Source organism: Hibiscus syriacus, unplaced genomic scaffold (genome assembly GCF_006381635.1).
Source record: "Hibiscus syriacus cultivar Baekdansim isolate YM2019G1 unplaced genomic scaffold, ASM638163v2 tig00000405_pilon, whole genome shotgun sequence".
In the NCBI taxonomy this organism is placed as follows: Eukaryota; Viridiplantae; Streptophyta; class Magnoliopsida; order Malvales; family Malvaceae; genus Hibiscus; species Hibiscus syriacus.
This window is the reverse complement of record NW_024061786.1, coordinates 275175-286792: the sequence shown is the minus strand read 5'-3', so window position 1 is coordinate 286792 and position 11618 is coordinate 275175. Positions and strand designations below refer to the sequence as shown.

General features: G+C 32.7%; 1 protein-coding gene across 1 annotated transcript; it reads right to left on the bottom strand.

The window, feature by feature from the left end:
• Positions 1–8410: 8410 nt before the first annotated feature.
• On the bottom strand, positions 8411–10659 carry LOC120205213 (IQ domain-containing protein IQM6-like). Its single transcript, XM_039205127.1, has 7 exons — positions 10265–10659; positions 10017–10131; positions 9883–9948; positions 9726–9814; positions 9558–9645; positions 9144–9485; positions 8411–9070 (listed from the first exon to the last, which is right to left on the bottom strand). Exons 1-7 carry the CDS (start codon positions 10657–10659, stop codon positions 8438–8440), a joined length of 1728 nt encoding a protein of 575 aa, XP_039061058.1. The 3' UTR covers positions 8411–8437.
• Between the last annotated feature and the right edge of the window lie 959 nt (positions 10660–11618).

The window sequence follows — 11618 nt, the reverse complement described above, 5'->3', positions numbered from 1 at the left end:
AAACATGAAAATGGTTCATGCTTGAAAATCATATGCAGAAATTACAGAAAACATACATCAGATCAGTAAAATCTGGTAAATCAGGTGTCGGGTAACCAGTATTCAGAAAACAAGTATCGTGTTGTAATAACATTCAACATCATCATAAATTTGAAACAATTCATATGATAGTCTAAAACAGTAAGATAACACCGTCAGGAAACACACCTGTAACAGTCTGAGAAATCAGATAAGGAAGCCTACTACTGAGTCTGTCGATCACGCTCTGCTACAGCGCTAGATCCTACGAATCGAAAAAATCCATATTGGAATCCTAATATAAATAATCTTAATCTTTATTTAAATAATATACGGAAACCTACGGGTAATTCTCGTAGTACGCAGTTCGGGATGATTTAACGACCGAACAACACTGGACCTAATTGATCCTTTCCTAGGTGAAACACGAGTACCTTCATAAAATATTTTTACTCAATCAATTCATTAACCAAATCTCAAATAAATAATCAAAATACTAAAATACTAAGCCTTTTTGGATTCACATGCTCGATTCAAGAATTTCGGGTCAGAATTTGGCAAAACGGACTTCAGAATCAGATTTAGGACGTCGAAAAACATAAAGTATGACCTTCTGCATATTTAAATTCTTGGTCAAAGTCAAAGGGTTTGACTGACAATTTGAAGACTTTCGGGTTCGAATTTGGTGAAACGAATCGGGACGTCAAAAAATGTCAGGATAGATATACTCGAAAAAGATTAACGGTCGTTTAATGGCCAGTCAAATCCAGTCAAAGGTGGTCAACGGGTCGGGTCAGACCGGTCAAATCGATTTCAACATTGGCCGAGCCTTCCCCACGTGTCACAAGGAACACGATGGTGCGGGAGGTGTCGTAAACGGAGCAACGATCGGCGATGAATTTAAGATTTTCTCGGTGATAGAGCTAAAAAAACGTCGAGACTTTGGCTTAAATTAATTTAAGGGATTTGTTCCTTGCTCGATGATGAACACGGTGGTGTTTTCAAATCGACGATCAAAGGTCGGACGGCGTCGAAATCGTGGTTGGAAGTTGGGGCTTTAAGGGAGGAAATTTGGTGAAATTCATTTTGATTTCAGAATGAATTTCACGCTTATAATGCGTGAATGCCGACACTCCAGGGGTAAATTCAGGGCTTGGTCCCTAAATTTCTTTCATCTCTAAAATAAGCTACAAGTTTTAAAATCTTTCAATTTAGTCCCCAAATTTCACCAATTTACTTAATTAAAACCTCAAATTACAATTATATATTTTTTTCCAAATTTCCGGGTTGTTACACGATTTGAATTAAACTCAAGTTTAGGATAATATTTAAACATTATATTTTATCTTTTTATTTTAGTTTAAATAGGTTTTTAGTATTTTAATTCATTTTTAGGATATTATTTTTATATTTTATCTTTGTTTTAAGTATTTTAGTTGAATAGGTTTTAGTGTTTTAATTAGGATTTAGAAGATTATATTATTTTTTAGGTATTTCAGTTAAAATAGTTTTAAGTGTTTTAATTAGGATTTAAGATGTTTTAACTTGTTTTTAGGAATTTGAAGGCTATAAATACCCTCTAAGGTGAGCCTAGAAACATATCTCTCTCATTTGAGAATAAAATCTTCTTTTTCTCTAGCTTTCTCTTTATTTTTTGCATACTTTAGCTAATTTTCTTTCAAACCGAATACTAAAACGAAGGCTCAATTCCAAACGTGAGAATTGTAAGGTACTTAAATCGCTTCAGATTTTCTCTCTGTTTTTTGAGCTTATTTTTCAAATCAAAACGATTTCGACATTGGTCTGGATATTGTTATGGTTAATGTTTGAAGAAGGATTTGCTTATTGAAGCATATTCAACTTCCCAAGAACACACTTAGCAAAATTGTTTTCTAAGAGGAAACTGAGATCGGAATCAGTTGTTATTGAAACGACATAATCCGAGTTGACAACGAAGAATTAATCTTGTAAGCTAACATGAATCTTGAAGTAAAAATCTGTTTCGATGATCCGATGAATTTGAGACAAAGCTGAAGTCTGAGGCTGCTTTCACGATAAGTTTCTCTTTATCTCAATCTCTTTAATTTGTTTATTTAATTATTTTTCTTTTATTTAATTTTTTTATTTTAAAAACAACTTTTAAAAATCCCCTTTTATATTTATTAATATTAATATTTATTATTATATTTTTCATTTTTTATTTATTTTATTTTAATATATCTTTTCAACTTCATCTGGAATTATATCTTCTTCTAAAATCAAGAAAGAGTTTTATTAAATCAGAAACACCACAGTCTCTGTGGATCGACCCTACTTCTCTATACTACCTTTTCCTTTTTATTTATTAAGAAGCCAGAAATTATTTTGATAGCAAAACGACGGTTATCAATATACCTGACACATACCAAGCCGAGCATCACATTTATTGTCCAGAATCTCAGTCAGTTTATGCAGCAGCCAAAATCGTACACCTTGAGACTGCTTTAAGGGTGGTCTGATATGTTGAAAACGATCCAGGACATGGAATCTTAATGAAGTCATCTGGAAAATGTCAACTGGCCTCTTTTTGTGAATCAGATTGGGCAGCATGTCCATTGTCTAGAAGGTCAATCACTGGATTTTGCATTCAGGTATGAGGATCTTTAATTTATTGGAAGTAAAAAAATAGAACATTGTGGCTCGTTCATCTGCTGAGGCGGAGTATAGGAGCATCGCAATGACAATGACAATGACAATGACAAAGACAAAAGTAGTTTGGTTTCATGGTTTGCTTGAAGAAATTGGAGTCAAAATTAAGTTACCTACATCAATTTACTATGATAGCTAAGTCGCCGTACAAATTACAGCCAACTCAGTATTTTATGAATGAACTAAACACGTTGAAGTTGACTGTCATTTTATAAAAGATAAGATTCAAAAGAAGTTAGTGCAAACATAATATATTCCCACAACCGAGAAACCAGCAAATTTGTTAACCAAGGCTCTTGGGGTGCAATAACATTCACATTTAATGTCAAGTTGAGGGTTAAAAATGTGTTCAAACCTTCAACTTGAGGGGAAATGTAGAGAATAAATATGATTAGTAGGTTGTTCAGTTTATTAGTCAGTTAGAGCAGCAATTGTACAACAGTTAGTTTATACATATTGTGCTACAGTAAACTTATTATACATTGAATTAATGAGGTGTTCTTTACAAATCAATCATGTGCTCCCTTAGCTTCATTATTATACTTAACAATTACAAGTCCAATTAAAATAAGCTCTAGTTTTTTTATCCTAGTTTTCTCTATAAAAGTGGATTTTAGTTTCTTTTAAGTGCCGTTTTAGGTCGTGTTTAATAATAATAAATATCTTTTATTCTATTTTTTTATCTAATAAGCGTATTATAAGAACATGCAGACTTCATACCTGGCGACTCTCATAAAACTGTGTATTAGGCAATTCATGCCTGAAAATATCTAAATACCATGTAGTGAAACAATATTAAAATATATATTTTCAAAATACGATTTAAAATTTTTCTTTTTGAAGAAGTGGAGGTTGACTCATCGCAAATCTTCCTCATCATATATATATATATAATAGGTAAGAAGCACTCACCTGATGCCTCACTAATACGCTTACTGTATATATTAATTTCACTCTCGAACTTTGTCATTTCCATTTAACTCACTTCGGCCTTATTTTCAGTCATGGTCTACACAAGAATTGTTTACCTGACATGTCATGTTTAAAAATGTATGTTATTATTTTAACTAACATAATCAGTACATATCCGTATAAAATTCTAAAACGCGATTCATACACATTTGATACTAATTTTCTTTCACTTAAGCAATACTAACTTAACTTCTTCAAAATAATCTTTCAAGTCCTTGTAATAATAATTATTAATAATAATTCACCTCACCTTTCAAAATTCTACTTTTAACCACCAAATAAACATTTCTTTAAAATATATCCTAATATTTCAAAAACTTTCTAAAAGGTCATTTGATAATCACTTTAATTTCATATCAATCACCATATACAAATTTTCTAGCAATATTTCCAAATAGTACACCAACATTTACTTAATTACCATTTAATTCTGAAAATTTGCATGACTTACGTTTTGGTCCCTAAATTTATACAACCTTCCAAAATGATCAATTTGAACCTTCCAACATAAAGTTTGAGCCTAGTATATCAACTTTCAAACTTTTACATCTTAATCTTCAATTTCTCAATGTATGTGAAAAGGTTCTCTTAATTTAACAAAGTTCCAAATTGGTCCAAACAAATTTCTTGTGCTTTCCATATTCAAAACATATAAAAACAATCCAAGTATACTATAGTTTTTGTTATAATTCGATTCATATATCTGTGCTTTCAATATTTAAATCATATAAACTCGTATGTTTCATGTATTAAATCATAACACAATCTATTTTAATTGAGAATATCAAGTACGTGAGTCTCGTCGAGTGCTAAACAAGAGCATACGTACTGTAGAACACAATATCACTATACTAGGTATCGAGATTATAGTTCATGACATCAAAACACCATGAACCCCATAATTGCACACATAGTACCAGGAGTATTAGAATGTACTAAATACAGGAGTACCCAATGGTACTAATACAGGAGTGCACGAATGCACTAATCAATATCGATCTATAGTATCCCACCTCATGACATTCCAATTATACCTAAGACTTTCAATACACGTACATTGGGCTTTTACCGAAATCATATATAATTTCACATGTCAACTAATCCATGTATACGAATAAAGTAAAAATATCATAAAACTGTGTGTTGGGCAATTAATGCCTGAAAGTATCTAAATTCCATTAAGTGAAACAATATTAAAATATATATTTTCAAAATACGATTTAAAACTTTTCTTTTCAAAGAAGTGGAGGTTGACTCATCGCAAGTCTTCCTCGTCATATATATATAAGATGCACTCATCTGATGTCTCACTTATATGCCTTACTATATCTATCAATTTCACTCTCGAACTTTTTCATTTCCTGTTAACTCGCTTTGGCCTTGTTTTCGGTCATGGTCTACACAAGATTCGTTTACTCGACATGTCAATTTTAAAAACGTATGTTATTATTTTAACTAACATAATCGGTACATATTCGTATAAAATTCTAAAACGTGATTAATACATAATAGATACTAATTTTCTTTCACTTAATCAATACTAACTTAACTTCTTCAAAATAACTTTTCAAGTCCTTGTAATAATATCTATTAATAATAATTCACCTCACCTTTCAAAATTCTACATTTAACCACCAAATAAACATTTCTTTAAAATCTATCATAAAATTTCAAAAACTTTCCAAAATGGTCTTTTGCTAATCATTTTAATTTTATATGTCACCATATACAAATTTTCTAACAATATTTCCAAAACAGTACACCAACACTTACTTAATTACCATTTAATTCCCAAATTATGCATTACTTACATTTTGGTCCCCAAACTTATACAACCTTCCAAAATGATCCAATTAAACCTTCCAATATTAAATTTCAGCCTAGTATATCAACTTTCAAACTTTTACATCTTAATCCTTCAATTTCTTAATGTATATGAAAAGGTCCTGTTAACTTAACAAAGTTTCAAATTGGTCCAAATAATTCTTACATCCATTATAACTCTTAGGAAATTTTTGTATATTTTCCCCAGTTTCTTTCATTATGACCAAATCTATATCAGGAATTCTAGCAAAATTTTTACTTTAATTCAAACATGATTTCTAGCTCCTAACAACATTTTCATGCATCTACATCACTTCCATATCAAATTCAATTCAAACAATCAAGTTTCATCAAAATCTCTAAATTGGTTGAATGTTTCTCCGAGTAAATCCAATGATTTTCAATCGAGATTAAAGCTGGTAAATGATTTTATAACATCACTAACACAAAAATCTATCCTTAAATCGTCAAATTTCGTCTTCCCCTTCAACCCCCATTTTCTTGAAATCACCGCTACAAACATGAAAACATGAAATATTTACACCAACTTGTAAAGAATTTGATGTAGGTTATTTTTCTATTTTATTTCTTAATCCAAAAAGCTTCTAAAATGGCTTAAAATGAAAAAGAAAAACTTGCTCAACCTTGCTATGGAGTACACAACAATAAGGAGGAATAAGAAGAAATTTTCTTGAAAATTATAACAAAGTGTCTCTTAGTAAATTCCACCGTTTAAAAATATGAAAATAACATTATTAACCACCTGTCATCATTCTTCAAAATTTCCTAATTTTTCGATTTAGTCTGGTTATTCGAATACTTTATCGAACTTTATCGCTTCATAGCTTTTTACACAAACTCCGAATAGAGACTCCATTCTTAAGGATGAACTATTCATTTATGAGATAAAATTTATTTTTGGGAAAATTACCTCTTTGGTCCTTGAACTTTTCCCAAGTTTCTACTTTGATCACTAAACTTTCAAAATTTATTTTGGTTGCTTGCCAAAATTTTTTGGTATTACAATGCACTTTAATTTCAATTAAAGGTTCCAATCAAATATGGGGGGATCGTGTTCTAGCTGCTTGTTACATCATTAATAGGCCACCATCTCTGTTCTTAATGGTCGAACTCATTTTGAATTATTGTACTATGGCCACCATATTTGTCCCATTTTAAACTGTTTGGTTCCTTGGTTTATGATACTAAGCCTCATTATACGAATAAGTTTTCATCTAAAATTTATCTTTCAGTTTTTTGAGGCATTCATCTACACAAAAAGGGTATCGTTTATTCAATCTTGAGACTCATCAATTCTTTGTAAGTAGAAATGTCTATTTCTATGAAAATATATTTGCATTTCAATTTCTTGATAATAGAAAATAGACTTGTTTTCATGTTTATCCAAATAGTCTTAGTTTTGAGTTCTTGGTCATTCCCCTTATTTCTTTTGATGCACAATCTTTTCTCATATCCCTGATTCTGATATTGGTTATGTTGCACCGTCTTTGTCTACTAATTCTTCAACACAATCTATTCCTATTTCTTCACCAAATGACTCAGAGGATGAGAGTAGTCCTTCCTCTATTGTTCCTGTTCCTTTGAATGTGCCTATTCTTGTTCGAAAATCTACTCGGGTTTTTAAGCCTCCAAACTGGTTACATGTCTATGTACAATCCTATTATTCTTCTTCACTTCCAGGTCAGTACCCCATTTCTCATTCAATTACCTATGACTATCTTCCTAACAAAACTAAAGTTTTTCCTTCCGCTACTTTTGTTCAGACTGAACCGTCTATTTTTTTTTTTTGAAGCCATTAAAAACCTTATGTGGAATAATACATTCCCACAACCGAGAAACCAGCAAATTTGTTAACCGAGGCTCTTGGGGTGCAATAACATTCACATTTAGTGTCCAAGTTGAGGGTTAAATATGTGTTCAAACCTTCAACTTGAGGGGAAATGTAGAGAATAAATATGATTAGTAGGTTGTTAAGTTTATTAGACAGTTAGAGGAGCAGTTGTACAACAGTTAGTTTATACATATTGTGCTACCGTAAACTTATTATACATTGAATTAATGAGGTGTTCTTTACAAATCAATCATGCGCTCCCATAGCTTCATTATTATACTTAACAATTACAAGTCCAATTAAAATAAGCTCTAATTTTTTTTATCCTAGTTTTCTCTATAAAAGTGGATTTTAGTTTCTTTTAAGTGCCGTGTTTTAGTGTTATCGTTTTTCTAATTTTCTTTTTCCACTTAATTTTTATTTAAATTTTCCACTTAATTTTTATTTAAATTTAAATAAACATTCTTTTCATTTTGAAATTTTTTTTATTTTTCTAATATTCTTGATGCTTTTAATTTTGCCTATTTTTATGGCACAATTATTTTTCTGCTTTTATAACACAATTTTGTCTATTTTTATGACAGTTTAACATTTCGTGTTGCATTCATCACGGCACATATCCTAATAAAGAAAGATTGACAGTCTCGTATAGTTTGATTCTCTTTTACGGTTGTTTTAAGAAACGTTCAAAACCGTTTGCAGAACAATTCATCATATTGATTTTCTCAATCTCCACGCCTACATCAATATTGTATATAGTTTTAAATAAAAACATTAAGACTATTGATAATTATGTTTTTTTTAAGATGAACACGTATTTTTGGAAAGATTTTGATTTTTTACGTCACTTGGGTTTTCATATTGTTGCCTTTGTTCATCTTAACTTCTATTTAATGAAAATAATAATAATGATTCATATTCAATAATAATAATAATAAGAGGAATACAGAGCTCAAATAACTCGTAACAAAACAAATGAGTTGTAACCATAACCGAAATCACACTTGTAAAACAAAACAAAACAAAACAAAATAGAGAAAGAAGAAAGGGATCCCATATCTTCTGCTCCAACCAAAACCAGAATCACACAAGTATTTCAAAACAGCACATGCTTTTGCTTTTTCCCATTCCCACGGTTGCTATGGGAACGTGTTCAAGTGAACAAATCATAGATAAACTTGTTCCTTTACGTAACGATCGAGTTGACGCAACGGGGCTAAAAAACGACGGTGTCCGAGGAGATGCACCGGCACTGTTTGTCGTTTGGGAGAGGAGTGCATCCTCTAAAACCCGGTTCTGAAGCTCGGAAGGATAGTCCCTCATGCAGCTAATGCGCGCCCCCGCGCCTGATGACCACTTGCATGACAACAGTTGAGCTAGTTGATATGTCTTTGGTTCTTCGGATAAACATTCTTCCGATATTTCAATACCGCCTTCCGCAGCGGGTTCCGGAGGCTCACCGGTCTCGCAGATGTCGACCTCATCATCACTTGATGCTATTTCAAGTGCTCTTATTTTCGAGATTAATTCCCGAGACCATCTTGACATGGATATATTAACATTTTGGGTTGCATCAGAATCAAGCTCAGCGTTGGCCTGAATTGAGTTCTCATTATTTGTTTCCTCAATGTGCTTGGAGCCTTCCTGTTCAGGAGCATTGCCCTGAACCATAATATTCTTACTGCTAAAGGCTTCATCATCTTCAGAAGAGAATTGCTGTTCAAACCATCACAAGAGTTGCATTAGTGTCCTCCAACTCGAATATTAACAATAAGAATGTGTTCTCTACCTTGACATTAGTGAGATCAACATTGTGTTCTTGAAGAAACGAAAGGAACTCTAGGAAATTCTCTTCAGTCGGGAGATAGTGTCCGCTGTGAGGCCAGATCGCCCGCAAAACACCATCTTCCACGATCAGTCTTCCGGCAGACAACGTTGCTCCGCCAGCCAAAAAACTCGAATGCTGAAAGGTGCCTTTGTTCTTCATTCCTACATACAAAGTCTTGGATGCACTAAGAACAAAAATCCACTTGGCATCTCTTGGTCCACCAGTGGTATCCACAACATGCCAGCTCTGCTTGTAAACTAACTTCCCTTTCCTTATCACCACTTCAAAGGAATCCCTTTCCGCCTGCAAATCCACAACAATAGCTTCAACTTGAAGATATGGAAAAACAAAAATTAAAAGGTAGATTAAACTCACAGGACCAAGATATTTGATGCATTGCTGTTGAAGCTTTGATCGAGGGCACTTTTCGAGACTGATTTCTTTCCCATCTCCGATATCAAGCCTGTATTTTTGGAAACAAAAGGATAAGACAACGCCTCCTCCTTCGTATGTTTACTTAAAACTTCTCCATTGAAATCTTACCAATAGAAAAATGGCTGTTGACTTTCACATTGAAGCCATGTGGTGTAATAAAATTGGAGATTATGACCATAACGATGCCTTGGATCAATCTGTTAATAACAAGAAAACATGATCAATGAAAGCGTTTATATTTGATGCACCGACCATGTATAATTACCGCCTCGAGCCAATGCTGCAAAGCAAGCTTTCTAGCCTTTTCATCTTTAGACAATCCTTTTCCGACCTGCAAAAGAAGTCAACATTCAGACACCATTGCCCAACATAACTCAACCGATCACCTTCTTCACTTACTTTGGCGGCTCTCGTCCTAGCTCGAGACCACCGCGAAACGGCGGTCTTCTGTTTTTCTATTTCGAAGAAGGATACAGAGGTTCGCTTAAGTTCAGCAAAGTCTAACAACTCCCACCTACAAATGGATTATGAAAATTACTAATATGAAGTTTGGACACATTAAGCTATTTCATTCATTTTTGCATTCATGGCTGGCATTTGGCAATATATATCTCCTTGAAAGAGTAAGCAAAAGATTGAAAGAGGACCATTTCTGCTCAGCAACAACAGCGCAATCTGCTAGTTTCCTCCTTGTCCGAAAGCTCTTGTACACCTTCTGCAACCTTAATGCAGCCTGGTGTTGTCTTCCACCGTTCTCTGCGAAGTTCGAACCCTGGTTTTCCACGGTGTTATCGACCTTATCATTATTCGATTTCATAAAGCTCTCTGTTTCAACAAAGGTAGGATTCTCCGAGCTTGAAGATTCTTCAAGCAGCATGTTCCCGCTACCATTTGGATCCATTCCTTTTGGATCAGAAGCAGGCCTTTTTAAACTGAGAGATTGCAACCTTGTCTTCACCTTCACCTCATTGAAACTTAATGATTTTCCAAGCATGGATTGAACATGGTTACTACCGATACGACTTGAAAGTTTCGATTCCATTGAATACTTGATGCTTGCAACAATCAATGCACTTTGGTTTCAATATTCCAATTCAGAAGAGAAAATCCGCATCACCTTGGACTTTAACACAAGAAGAAAAGAGAAGGCATTGATGAATCAACACAACACCAAACCAACAAAAACACAAATGAAAGAAATAATACCTACAAATCAGAGAAAGCAGGGAATAATAAAAGAGAGTGGGAGAATAAGAATGACTAAAAATGCCAACTTTGGGTTGGGTAACAAAGGATGGCCTTTGCTGCTATTCTTGAAACATCTATTTATATGGGGAGAAACTATTTATTAAGAAGAATTACACAACATCCCACCACGTACGTTTTTGGCTAAAAATGCCAACTTTGTGTTGGGTGATTCGGGATCACGTTCTACATTAATCCCATGTGCCTCTTTTTAACCTGTAACGCGTCTTTGCAGAATTTGTCATTTTTCTTTGTAATTATGTACCTCTGTTTAATAATAATAAATATCTTTTAATATATTCTAAAGCCTAAATTACATTAAAAGTATTTATTTTATTTTAAAATTTATATTTATTAGAGCTTAATATATCCTATTTATTAAAAATGTTATTAATTTTTTTAATGGTTTAGGTGTTTATATACTTTATGGCAAACCTAAGTTGAAATTCTCATTTTATCACTTTTATTCTATTTTTTATCCGATAATCGTATTATAAGATATATAAAATTTTAGATATATAAAATTTTATTGTAATCCAAAGAAAAAAAATCACTTAACTTAATGATTATGGCGATTCACTCTCATCCTTTTGTGCCTAGGTTTGATCCTTCCCATCTATAATAGTCTCGCAGTTTATTTTCTCTTCAATCCTATGATTTATGTAACGATATATGGCATCACGTAATTAGAGGATTTAATTTTTAAAAATTAAATTAAAATTAAGGCTAAATTGATAGATCATATAAATAATGAGA